The 14,437-nt window shown below is 39.6% G+C and overlaps 1 protein-coding gene across 1 annotated transcript in view; it reads left to right on the top strand.

Annotated features, from left to right (window-relative positions):
- Positions 1–14,437, top strand: part of CCDC78 (coiled-coil domain containing 78) — a 739,645-nt gene that overhangs the window by 442,900 nt on the left and 282,308 nt on the right. Inside the window, exon 15 of the mRNA XM_044089297.1 lies at positions 4,671–4,749. Within this exon, the coding sequence (XP_043945232.1) occupies positions 4,671–4,749 (79 nt within the window). The remainder of the gene's footprint in view (positions 1–4,670; positions 4,750–14,437) is intronic.

The raw sequence follows: 14,437 nt of genomic DNA, 5'->3' as shown, positions 1-14,437 counted from the left end.
GGCTCTGTTTCATGTGAATTGGAAGCTTGTTCCAGAAAAGTGGCAGTTACTGGGAGATGTATCTATCTCTCTGGCATGATTTGTTCATGTCAAAGGCTAAGTTAATTTCCTGAAGTGAGTGAACCTCATGCAATTTAATTTATAAATGTGCAGCATTTCTATCAGGGCTGGGTCAGAGTCTGCCCTTTAAGCCATGTGCAGGTCACCCCTAAGCAGCCTGTAAGAGACAAAATACAGTGACAGGGCTCTCAAGCTTTCTGTGTAGTACTTGTTTTGTGTACCCTGTATTTTCTTGGTGAGAAACCGCTGTGGTCTCTCCAGCTGTTGGAGGTGTCTGGGGCGGTACATGCAAAATGGAGCATTGTACTCAATTATTGGCCTATGAAGGCCAAGTACAATATAATCATTTTCTGCACAGAAAGGACCAAAATGAGCACTGCAGCTAAAGAAAACAATATCAATTATTAGAATGTGGAGACAGAAGCCTGGTTGGAAAGCAGAACACTAGAAGAGATTATGTGGGTGTTAACACCCTTCTGATTCCAATCAGATTAAGCAAACATCCAAAACTGGGTCACCCAGGCTGTCAAGATCATAAACAAGCTTAGAAATCCAACTGATAATTCTGATACAAGTTTGTAAGAAATATTATCTTATTTTGTTAGCACCCTGAGCTCCAGTACATGGAAGTCAATTTTGGATTTACAGAATCTAGTATCTTAGAAGATAATGCTCTTGTAGTGAAATGTTTCTCTGCTAAGAAAGCAAAGCCGCTGTTTACCTGTCGCACTATACCCCAGACAATGTATCCTGCGTAGGAAAGCAACTGCCTTTGGGAATAGTTATCATGATCCCTAGTTTATTATTTAGAATGCAATTCATTGCTCAGATCATACCATCCCTAGATGAAGCCTTGGTGAATCAGTCATCCTAGCATGGGAAAATGCAGATTATAATTGAATAGTGCTATTACTGCTAGTGAAAGTAACTCTTTAAATATATAAGGCACTCTGGAAATTAGACTGCATTATCTTCTGTGGAACAAAATTCTCAAGGAAAAATGTGTAGAAAACGTAAGCAAGCAGAAAAAATGTTTATACATACATCCTGAACTTGCACTCAGCAAAAACTGTCCTGTTGTTTCAAAAGTTGAAAGAAATAGCACTGTTAACATCATGAATTTTCGTGCAACATTCTTTACATCTAGAATGGGGTGGCAGACTTTTGATTTCTTGGAAATCAGGATCAGCCTGAAGATTTCCCTCTGCTTTATCTGAGACTACTTTTTATAACCTGGTTTGGCATTAGAGACCAACTTTCCTTTTAAAAGATCTGTTTACTCCATATAGACAAGAGTAGTCAATAAAGGGCAATTTGATTAATCTGAAATTAATTCTAAGAGATAACCTGATTCTAGTATCCAAACACCCAACGACCAAATATCCTCAAATTTTAAACAGTGTAGTTTTCTTTTCTCAAGTCATATTGACTGAGATAGGATTCTAGTTTGGCAGCCAGACGGATGGACTTCTAGATTTCTTGAATGGCAGAAGCTGAACAATGCCTCTGTTAAGAAAAGATGTTTTTGCCTTGGCTTTTGCTGGCATTAGCCATAGTCATTCTTTTGAGTGTGTTTATACAAAGTATGAGAAGCAAGCTGCCATTTTGTATAGTTCAGATAATACCCTGAGTCATCTGGCTTATGTCCTTGTAGTTATAGCCTCTAATCCACAAAACCACAGAGTTTGACATGATAAGGTATGCATCCTTTCTTGGGGTGATATCAGAGACTGAGAACATACGTGACTGTCAAATATACTATAGAAAATGTCTACAAAAAGTGGAAACTCAATTCAAAGAAAGACTGATAGAAGTTCAAAACAATGTCTCCCAGGGCATCATGTCAACAGATGTGGCAGGATCCATGACTGCCTACCACAAGGAACTCTGGTATTTCAATATGTAGACCACACAGTTATTGTAAAGTGTATGGGTAGCTGATAAAAATCCAGAAAGTGCACTCTTTCCCTTGTGGTTCAGATTCCTTGAGTAAAATATTTATCTGTATCTAGAAGAGTCCTGATTATTATAGAAATGAGGTTAGGCTAAACAGTAATAAAATGGATAGTCTTATTTTGGGGTTGTACATATTTTACAGCTTAATAATAGCTTCTGCGAAAATTGGTGAATTATTTATTTATTTATTTATTTATTTATATTTGTTGACCGGGAGTGTCTGACTGGACGTAGGTCCATTTTCAGTGGAGGCCTGGGGAGAAAAGCTCCACAGTTAAAATAAACACACAGTAGTTACATTGGATTACATAGCAATTAACAATTTACATAGCAATTACTTACAGCATATTTACAGATGAAGAACATAGTACATCAGTAGACAACTAGAATCTTTATCTGTGAAGTACATAACAGACATTAACAAATGTTACAATAAGAAGTTCCTGCTGTATAATAAGTACTGGCTTATGAGCATCTGAGCTTGCTATAATCAAGGTAGTTAGTGGAGTGGAAAGAAAGGTAGTGGTTGGATGGGGTGGGTGATATTAGAGTGGAAGTTGTAAGGGCATAGCCAGCATGTTTTTAGGTGCGCTTTTAATAAAGTTTTGAAGTGGGTGCATGATGATATGGAGGTAATTGTGGGTGGGAGGGAGTTCCATAATTTGGCTATGGTGCAAGAGAATAGTGCTTCACCAGCAGAGTTATTGGTTTAGTGATCTGCAAGTGATTTTTGTTGCTGGATCTTAGTGGTCTGGTGGTGCGATAGGGTTGGAGTAGATTCTGGAGGGATGGGACATTTAGTGGATGGTTTACTAGTTTGTGGGTGAGTGAGAGCCGATACCATTGAAGGAGGTGAGGGAGTTCAAGCCAGCCCAGTTCAGCAAGTGAGAGACAGTGAACCATTCTTTTATGCTGACAATGAGGAAATAAAGTAATGCTGAGGGGGATTATCAGCTCCAGAAAGCCCAAGAAGATTCTCTAAGGTTGGCATTCTCCACAGGGAGAACCTTTGCACTTCATAGGTTCATAGGTAAGTACTGGGCTTGTTGCCCTTGTGAGCCATTTTAAGCCTAGTCAATTTCCCTTTTTGTGCTCAAATTAACCTATCTCATTTGATCAGTGACTGACCTTAACCATCCCAGGCTCATTAATTATATACTACCCTTAAGGAGAATAACTGGGATCATAGCACAGATAATTTGAGTGGACCCATTCATGGGATAAAGCATTTATGAGCTGTCTCTGTCCATCAGTAGTACAGGGGGCAGTCCTGGGGTACATTTCCTGTGTCCCATCTGTAGATCCAAGTTGCGATTGAATATGGACAGGAATGAACTATGTTTTATGTGACTGGGAATTCTGTTCCAGAGAAGCAGTATCCCCTGTAAGATATATCTGTTCCTCCAAACCATTGTGTTAATGTTGCAGAATAGATTTAGATCCCTAAAGCAAGTATTTCTGATGACATTTGACTTGCTCATGTGCAGTAAATCCATCAGTATTCGGTCGGAGGATGCCTTATAAGTTATATACTAGACATGGGTCATCTTTTAGCAGTCTGTGGGACACATAGGACATCTTATTTAGGCTTTGTACCCTATTAGTAAGGTATCTCTGTGGGCATATTAATTAATAATTAATTATTAGTAATTTGGCAAATTACTGCAGGAAAGCTGGAGATTATTGGAAAGTAGCTTTCTAGGAACCACTCTTGGCTGACTCCGCAGACTTTCCTAGAGTGGGAATGATATTTTCTGGAAGACTGAGAGCCTTTTTTTATAAACAGTCACAACTGTTATTTTGCTATGGGTAGATCAACATTAGCTTGTCAGTGTTATGACCAGGAGGCTCATCATAGGGATCTGCTTTAATGTTGTGTAACACAGACTAATATAAAGTTGATAAATGACATACACTAGCTGCCACTGATGACAGTTCTATAGCATGATAATCTCTCACTTGTGTGTCATCAGTGAGGTGCCTAACAACAGAGATATGTATGAAGCTGATTGCAAGACACTGGAGGAACAGTTGTAGATCTTTATTTTCAGTGAAGATTAGTCAGTCAAACAGTGGTCTATCAAAACTGTTGGAGAAACACTGGAGATGTTGATGGACTTGAGATCTTCTGTGCTAGTAATGAAGGCCATAAAACTTGAGGCATAAACACTATCCAACCCTATGATCTAGCTAGCCTTTAAGAACAGAATAAATTGATAGTAGAGACCTATGTAAGATGAAATGACACTGGGTTTGTTTTTAATTTTTACATGTGAATGCAGCATAATCTTATACTTGTGCTAACTCAAGTTACTGCACCTCCTCATGATCTCTACTCCCTTTCATCCTGAAACTAGGTCTCATTCCAGCAGAACTCATAAGTCACACCAGCATTTTTCTACCTACAGGAGAGGGGAAATTTCCATACATAGCACCCTGCATTCTATCCATATGGCTTCCCTCTATGATGCTACAATTTTCATTAATATGGTTTTAATCATGCCTAATGTTGTACTATCCCATATCAGATTGCTAACACTTCTGTTTAATAGTTTTAATTCAGTTTTGTTTGTGCATGCTTAACTACTGCCAATTTTATGTGACTGCTCAAAGTATTACTTCTCTGTGACATGTAATAGTGTTATTTTTTCTAGAGTGGCAATGAGCAAGGAGCTACAAGAAGCCAAGAAAGCCATACGTAATACTCAGCACAAGATAGCTGAGCAGTCAGCAGTAAGTGAATGTACATTTTGTTATGCAGTGACATACAGTACAGATAGTTACCTAAAAGACGAAAATATTTGTTTAGAACAGTCACAACTGTACAGTTTATGTGTGAAATTTTTGATAATTTGAGTACAAGTTTATACACTCCATAATTTATTCTTCATTATGTTACACTTGGTTAATAGCAGAAGTAAAAACTGCAAGAAAGACCTAGCCAACCTATAGTCTTCACTGTGTGATACCTTAAGTTTCATTTTGGCTGAGTCTTTCTTGAAGAATGGTTTATATCTGTGAATTTTTACCCTTTGGTCTTTAAGGCAGAAGGAGTCAATATGGCTGCCTAGTCTGTCATTTTAAGTGAATTTAACACCCCATTCTGGTACTCCATTCCATGGATCCACAGCCCTCTGTGAAAAGTTATTTCTAGAGAGTCATGGAATTGTTAGTCCCTGCAATCTGCTACCTGTACCGTTTCCTTCCTCCAACGTCCTTCTTTTTTGGAATGACAAATGTACATCTCTTTGACATGATCTTGTGCACCAATATAATATTTCTTATGAGATAAGAAGAACTCTAGCTCTTCTAGCATCTGGTCATATTCTTTCAATTCCATCCTATGCATTCTTTCCAGCAGTCTGATGTCTTTTTCCTTATATGGCCATCGGAACTGCTCCAAGTACTCAAGGTGAGATTTCTCCTGGGCCCTTCAGAGCAGAAGCATTACCTGTTTGCTTTTGAAATCTATCTCCTTGAGTATACATTCTAGCATTCTGTTTGCTGCTGCTACTACCATCTCATGGTATTCCCAGTGATCCAGTCCAGGTGTGACTGACCCCCTGCAGATCCTTTTCCTCTTCTCCTACCATCAGTTCCAGTGCCTACTTGACACTTCACAGTAAGGTGGTTGATGTTCCCTAAATGCAATATCTTGCATTTGTTTGCAACGAACCCCAACAACCACCTTTTTTGTTGAGTTGTGGCTTTCAAAACCCTTCTCTAAACTTTTTTCCCCATCCTCTACTGCTGTGTTTATCTTTGCATCATCAGCAAAGGAGGTGATCCTTTTCTCTATCCCATCAGATATGTCTGAGACAAATACTTTGAAGAGTACTAGACCCAGGACAGACCCCTGCAGTACTCCACTAGTCACTTTCTTAATTCTTGACATTGTTTCTCCTCTCATCACAACCATCTGGGCCCTGTAACTTCATCAATTCATAGACAATTATAAGGCTAACAACCTGTGTGTGTGTGTGTGGGGGCTTTCTAAGCCTAGCCAAGTTTTCCCAAAAGAATAACGATGTCCTCTATCCAAATAGGATTTTGGGGGTCATGCATTTTTAAGCTGCCTCTCTCTATAAGAGACATGGGTGCTAGGCCCAGTGTAAATTTCCTATCCCCATCCACTGGTCTGGGTTGCACTTAAATGTGGTAATAAACAAACTCAGCTTCACATGGATGGGAAGCCTGTTCCATAGGAGATGCAGTCTATGGGACACATATCTGTCTCTCCAGCATGTCCTGTTTAAGTCACAGACACAATTCAGGTCCCTAGACCTTGTATTTCATCTAACAATACAGCTGTCCATTTCCTCAGTCTTAGATCTATCTTCCCCAACTTCTAGTTTTCATATCAGCCTCCTGAGTGGGACAGAGACAAAGTCTATCTGTCTCTGTAGTCCAGACAGATCACATCATGCAGCTGTAAACTGGATTAAGTTTGATTGACTGTTCCTGGCCATAAATGTATGTAGACTGCTGTCCAAGAAGTCACTGTCCTCTAAAAATGCTACCAGCCTTTCTCTCAATGATTTTTCCATGATGTTCCCTGCCAGTGTTGTTAACTTAATAGGCCTATAGTTCTCTGTATTTTTACTCCTTCCTTCTTGTACAAAGGTACAACACTTCCTGTCTTCAAGACCTGTGGCATATCCGTGCTAGCCTATGTTCTATTGTAGATCTCCATTAGGGGGACTGTCAACACAGTGGCCATATTTCTGAGGATTCTGTGAGGTAGCTCATCTGGTCCTTGTGCTTTATCTTTATTAAGGGCAACTAGATCCCTCTAGACATCCTCCCTCTCTTTTTGGGTATCTGTCCACTGTTCTGTCCATCTAACTTGCCTCCCTCCAAGTGTGGCATCCTTCTCTTGCTTTCCTTTGTGAAGACTGAATCTGTGTATTTAGTCAGTACCTCTGCCTTTTCCCAGTCTTGTGATCTCACGCTCATCTTTGTACAATGCAGTCAGTTCCATCCCTCCATTCTCTCATTCTCCTAAGTACCTTAAAAAGGCCTTGCTACATTTCTCGATCCCTTCTGCTAACATTCTTTCAACTTTAACCTCTGTTTTTCTTATCATTGCTGTTGCTTTTTTCCAAGCCTCTTTTTACCATACCTCATCAATCTCCCCACTCCCTCTCTTCCAAATTGCAAGATTAATATTCTTATGTAATCAAGCAGGCCTCCTTTTCACGTGCTTTTCTGCCTCCTCCTCATGCTCTTGTCCATAGCTGTGAGTTCTACCCTTGACCCATTCCCATAGCGTGTTTACTCTCTTGATTTGCTTGATGTCTCTTGATTTGCTTGCTGTCTCTTAACTCGCATTTGACTGAACACAGTATACTCCGCTCTTCTAAAATCCAACACTTTTGCTCTTACTACCCTTCCCCTTCTCCAGACAGTACAGCAGCATGATCATTGCTTGGACCCTCTACAGTAGGAACATGGGAACAAGTTACCATGAGGACCATAAGATGCCTAGTCACATGCACTTTCAGTGGATACATTTAAACATTTGTGCATCACTTTTCGAACATATAATAGTGCTCACCCCCCACATTGAATAGGGCTGTACATGAAACTACTGAGGTAAGTTTGGATCTATCCTTCCAGTCATCAAGACTAACCTCAAAGATAGTCAAAGAATAATTTGTGTGACCTGTAGTGGCAACTTATTCCATAGACAAGCAATACTTTGAGTTAGAAACTTGCCTCTTAAGTGGGTCTTGTTTATTTGTTGCTATAAATTTAGATCCCTAGTATGAGTGTTTATACAGTCAGTGGTTTTGCAAAGATAAATGAGGTCAAATAGGACTGTGTCTTTCATGACTCAAAAAGTGAGACACGGGTCACTTCAGAGCAGCCTGTAGGCTATGGAGTATAGGAAGATTTATACTACTCTACCAGGATAGTTGGTAGGATTTAAGACCTTTAATTTTCTTGGTCAGTTATCTGTTGTCCCTTTGTAGTTGAACATTATGCTTCAAGTTATACATAAGAAAGGGGGCACCTCATCAATTGCAAATTAACTGGGCCAGATAGAAGGATTTTCTGACTATGTTAGAAACATGATAATTGCATGACAGGTAGCTATAAGTACCAAAGTCTCTTATGGCCATGTCTGTCTGAAAAGGAGTACTATTTATAACATATGAGGTGTGAACCACCTTTTTACTGAATGCCACTATACTGCACTTTTTTGCATTTAACCTGGAATGTTTTCAGTACATCATGTATGTGCATAATGTATTCCTTGCTGAACCTGTTTGGTAACAGTGGGTGATTGGATAACAGTACACAGCTTGCAGTTATCAGCAGACTTGGTCAACCACACCTTTGGGAAATTTGGCATTCATTTTGCAGGCATCTGATCCAACAGCAGAGGGTCTATCATTGATCCTTGTGGTACCCCACTAAATATAATCGTATGTTCAGAGACGGTTCCAGCAATGTTCACAACATGGGATTTGTAAGATAGCCAACTTGCAGTCCTGTGGATGATGTATGAGTATGTTAAGTTTGTCTAACTTTTTAACAATACTGGCATGGGGATATTGTCAAAAGCTTTGGCCAGATCAAGCTAAGTAGTATGTATTGACTGGCCACTGTCCACAGTCTCTGTAACTTTTTCTAATTAACTTACTAAGTTCAAGAAAAAGAACCTGCTCTTCACAAAACCAAACTGAATGGGATCGAGATCAGTTAGGTTACCTGTGTCTACTTAATTGAGCTCTGCTGTGATATATTTCATGTTTTCACATACAAGCCCGGTGATGCTGATAGGCCTGTAATTGCCTGGATCTGTAGAAGGGCCACCCTTGCGTAGGGAATTCACAGTGGCTCTGCTGCAGGCATCAGACACAAGCCCTATGGATAGACTGCTGCTGAACAGTTTAAATAGAAGCTCAGATCGTGAATACTTGACACTGATGACAATGCAGCCTAGTATGTTGTCTGGTTCCCATGGCTGCATTATTATTTTTAGTTTTTGGCAGGAATGCTAAAACTCGTTCCAACGTGATTTCAAGGGAAACAATATTTTCAGGGATGCTGAGGGGCAACAATGTGTGTAGCTGGGGTAAAGTAAGCACTAACTTTGTTTGCTAATATATTGGCTATATCCTTAGCATTGGAATTTGGGATATCACTATAGATGAGCTCAGTGCATTCCTGGACATTATTCCTTAATTTCTTGATATACGTGAAAAAATATTTGTAGTTTCCTTTGGTATCTTCAGCAAATTTAAGCTTGTAGTCTGCTTCACATTTTCTAATTGTACTCTTAAGTCCTTTGCTGAGATATCTTGTCAGAGCAGTTGACCAGTTCTGACATCCACACTACCTCCAGGGATTTCCACTAGTGGCATGGTGATGGTGATAGTTGATGTTCCAACATGATCCCTAGTGTTACTGTCTATTTTAGACCTGTCTACTTTCCTTCAGTGCCACATCCATGATCTTACCCCTATCATTCATACATGATGCCCTAGTCAGTCTGCCATGCCTTACTCTTCAGCTGTCAATGCAAACTCCTCTGTCAGTGCAGTAACATCTGGCATACCATGGGCATGCATCTGACAAGCTAAGCTGTTGGTTGACATTTCATGGTAGCTGTTTCCTGTATCATGGTACATTAATGCCAGTGGGGATCCATGGCTTATAAGTACTACTTTTAACCATCTGTGGCTTGCTCTCCACTGCATGATCTCTGTGGTGTCATGCATTGCACTGTCTTGGGAGGGAAGCTGTGTCTGTGACTTGTTGATAAGTTACTTTGGCCTGACCACTTTAGGCTTCTGTGTTTGTTCTGCCCAGCTTCCCTGGCCATGAACATTCTTTACAACTCGTGGACTGTTCACCCAGGTGTGGGGGGAGGTTTGGAGCTGGGGCGGGTTAGGTGACATTTAATCTTGACCCTTGTATCCCACATACAGCTGTAGTACCTTCTTGCATGGCCCATGTATTGTGTTTTGTTTGTCATTGCAGTGTTAACATTTTACTCCTCCTGGTCCTGTACTGAAAACTAGTATAGCACACTTTAGTGATTACTTTTTGCATTTCTCTTGCTTCATTGCTGTTCATTTGTCTACATCTGTCCTTTCTTACTTTTTTCTCTCTTCATTTGCATTCATATTTTATGCAGTATCTGCCATGGCAGAGGATATGTTGTGGTATGGTCCAGCACACTGTCTACCTGCATTACCATTGCTTGTTGGGTTCTGGGCTCTCTCCAAGTCAGCCTCTCTGCAGGGTGATATAGCTCATCTAGAAGGGGGAGAGCTGGAGGGTTCTCTGGTGCCCAGTGTAATCTGTCTAGGGGGTGTAAGCTCCTCAATGGGGAGTGCCACTGGTGGGTTAGTATGTCACCCAACAGGGGGTGCAAGGCAGCCTGGAACATGCTCTCATGGGACTGGCAGAGTCACATTGCTACCAGGCCTGGAATAGCAGGTCAACAATGGCACGGCCTGGCCATGAAATTAGTTACAAAAATGACAGACTTCAGACTGGGTGTATCATTGTGCAGTGCATCACTTAGCTGATAACCCACAGTGTCCTCTATCACAGTGTTTCCTGTCCTCACACGTCACTTCCCTTCCCAGTCTGTTTAGTCCTCCCCCTGCAAGTCTGCATCTCCCCTTTGTGTTTACTACCCAATTTGCATCAGCACTGCCCCCATTTGTTTGTATTTATCTGTCTTCTGTGTTTGTCTGCCCCTGCTTCCATCCATATAGGGTCCATCCATCCCATATCTTCCTCTTGCTGCCTTCCCCCTACCCTCCTCGGAAATATGAAAAAAGTCCATCTGTCCCTCCCAAAAACATTAATTTGATTTCCCATCCCCATGACACTTCTCCTTTCTTCTTGCTCTTCTGGGCATTCCTGTGCTTGCTTGTCCCCTTTCATGACAGTCCTATATACACTATTTTCTTTTCACTTATAGGTTCATAGGTTACTACTAGGCTAACTGCCCTTGTGAGCCATTGTAAGCCTAGCCAGTTATCCCTTGTGAGATTCAAACCCTGCACCTTACGTTTGTAAGGCAAACACCTTAACCATTAGGCCATATAGAAAACAATGGACTATGCAGTGAAGCCCTTATCAGGTCTGACAGCTGTGTTCATAATGGCACATCATTGCAGTATGAATTTGCATTGTCACAAGCATGCTGCATGCAATCTAGTGAGCTCATGACGACAGTGACCACCATTGTGCTGTTCTGATAATGACAAGACCTGTTGAGTTTATGCTGACAAATTTCCGAAATTTGTCTGACCCTGTTGCACTACCTCACTTCTGCTGCACAGTTAATTAGCCTCAGGCCACAGTGAGCTACATCATTTGCATATTTTGCCTTTAGGCAGCTGCATAATCAATTTTTTTCTGAATCCAGCTATATGTCTCTTATAATCCAATCAAAATTAGAGTATGTAAATAAAACAAGAGAAGAAGCAGGAAAAAAGTGTAAGTATATAAACTATATAACAAAAAATCAAAATACGCTCAAGAGCAATCTTTCCTAGCACCACTCACAATTAAACAACATTTTTCCTTACTTTAAATAAAAATAGTATTTCTTAGCTCTTGCCATTTTTCAGAATCTTTTTATTGATTTGGACTGACAGAATGCAATAGACTCATGCTTTTACTGACTTGTACATTAAATCTAAATAAGAGAAACTGTTAAACTTTTTATGTTTGCAATCCACAACTGATCATAAAGAATGTTTACATATAGTTAATAACAATGAGCATTGCAGATAATTCAATAATGTTGTAAACATAACATAGCAAAACAATATTTTATGTTATCACATGAATTAACGTAAATATTGCAACAGATAACTGAAACAGCAGTATAACCAGAAAATTCCATCTTATACTGACAAACTCATATTTTTGTCCTTATCCCATCCTTAAATTTAAAAACTGCATACATCTCTTCAAATCATAGTTAGTCTCTTTTTACTCCTAAATTTCCCACGTCAGTCTGGTGTTAGAGCGTTTCCCAAATATGTTCTTTGCCTCACTTACCTCGTTTATAATTGCCTGTTACTCACTTGCATTTTTTGTATGTATATCTCAGATTGATCTCATTAAATCTTTAAGATTTTTTCAAGTAGTGCATCTTTTGATACTGTCTTCCAGTCTTGTAATTTTCTCGCACTGCTATCCACTACTGTAATATGTATATACATTTCAGTGAAGTGCTGTGTGTAATCCGTTTGCCTTTTGTTCCAGGATGTGACTGAAAAGGGTCACTTAACCAGCTCTATTACCCATTTAACAAATTGAAATAAATGAATACATGTAGGAAATGACATTTCTTGGATACATTTAAAAATGTATGTTAAATATGTGAAGAAAAATAATTTAGTTTGGCTAGGAGATGTAAATTGTCTAAAAGCTGAATGAGACAGACTTTCACTTAGTAGCCCAGTACTTCTGAAGCAAATATATTGTTCATACAGCTGACTGCTCAACAATGCACAACTAAACACCAGATACAATGCTAATCAAGAATGAGCAATATAATCTCAGTAGTTTTAGATCCCTTTAATAATGCAAAACAGACAAGTATTCAAAAACTCTTAACTTTTTAAATTAAAGTAGTTTCTGCCTTCCAAGTGACTCGTTTTGTTGAGTTCTTAGTAGATTTTACCAGCCTGCCTTTGTTCTACTTCTGTTTTAAATCAGACAACTGCATTACTCATGTCCCTTTTTCGCCAGATAAATTCTGCCGAACTAAGAATTTCCACAAAGAACAGTAAGCTGGAGTTAAGAAAACACAGAATAGAGATTCATAGTTGTAAGACAATATTATGTGATCATATCTGCAAACACATGAATACACATCTTTCCCATCTGGTGAAATTCAAAAACACAAAAACATTACTGGCATAAAACATCAGTAGATTGTGTACTGCAGTTGCAATAGTTAAGTAAACTCTAATGGCTTTAACCAGGTTTAGAAACTGTATAGGAACAGGCTGAGATGTGCAAAAGCCAAGTCAGGTTCCATAGTGTGTACGACAACTGTAAGTGCAATCCTCTGAACACTGTGAATTTTAGAGTGACTGCAGGGAGATATATACTAACTTGGGAATTATATCTGAGTTTTCCTTCTTCTCCAATGTACAGCAGTCTCAGATTTAGTATATATAAGTAGCGGTGGTGTTGGGGTACAGCCTCACAGTGGGGAAGGGGCTCAGGGGGCTTGCCTCCTGTAAAATAAATGCTTTTTTGGTGCAACATCAAGTTTTGTTCTTCACAGTTCATTCCAAGGATCATTCTTATGTTTTCACAGTCTTGGAACTTGTATTGAAGAATCTCTAAATTCTGATAGGGCATCCAAAAGACTAACATGAAGATTCATTGTGCAGAAATGAAGGTGTTAATCTAAAGGCCTGTTATACATGAAAAATTTCCCGCAGTGGTCATCATTAATAACAACGATTCTCTTAGAGTAGATGAGGTCATAATTAGGAATTTTCCCACAGTAACTGACAGCTTTAGAAATTAAAGTCATTTTAAAGTGATTTGCTGATGTCTTCCCTCTAGGAAATGTATTGGTCATCCCATCTTCCTATGAGTCTATCTAAGCTGTCAACAATTTCTATAGCTTCTTTCTAAGCTCTCAACAACTCCTACAGGTACCCTCACACAGCCCAACCTTGTAAATCTTGTAAATAGCATTCTACTGTTGATGTGTATATGTAAAGCGTATTTACATTTTCTTAAAAGGTTTGTATGTAAACTGTTTCCACACCTAACACATATCTGTTTTCCTCAAATGAAACTGTGTGATCCCTACCTTCAAGCTTAATGAATTTGTTAACTATGCATGATATTGAATGCACTTATGAGTAACTATTCTACATAATATTATCTTTAATATTAACTATCAGTTGCATCTAAATTGTATAATGCATCTTGGAGCTTTTCTCCCCGGGCCTCCACTGAAAATGGGTCAATTTGGCCCAGTGGACTTCCCCGGTAATCAAACTGCAAATAAATAAATAAAATGTATAAATAAAACCCACTATAGATGGGTTGCAAACTGGCTCAAGGACAGAACCCACATGGTTAGAATTGCTGGAGCCATGTCAGACTCCAAACCAGTTACAAGTGGCGTCCCACAAGGCTCAGTCCTGGGACCTCTCCTGTTCGGTATATATTTCTCGGAGGTACAGGCCAACACGGAAGGACTGTGGCTGACCAAGTTCACAGATGACTGCAAACTGGGCGCTATAATCGACTCTCCAGCCGACACAAGCATCCTCCAAAAGGGCCTCATAGAAACAGACAACTGGTGCCAGAGCCATGGCCTCAAGCTAAATGCCAAAAAGTGTATAGTCATCCCCTTTGGCAAAAACAAAGTGCCCACAAATTACCACATAGGTGGTAATCCATTAAG

This window comes from Protopterus annectens, chromosome 12.part0, assembly GCF_019279795.1.
Source record: "Protopterus annectens isolate FY-2018-M chromosome 12.part0, PAN1.0, whole genome shotgun sequence".
NCBI lineage: Eukaryota > Metazoa > Chordata > Ceratodontiformes > Protopteridae > Protopterus > Protopterus annectens.
This window is presented reverse-complemented; position numbering and strand designations above follow the sequence as displayed.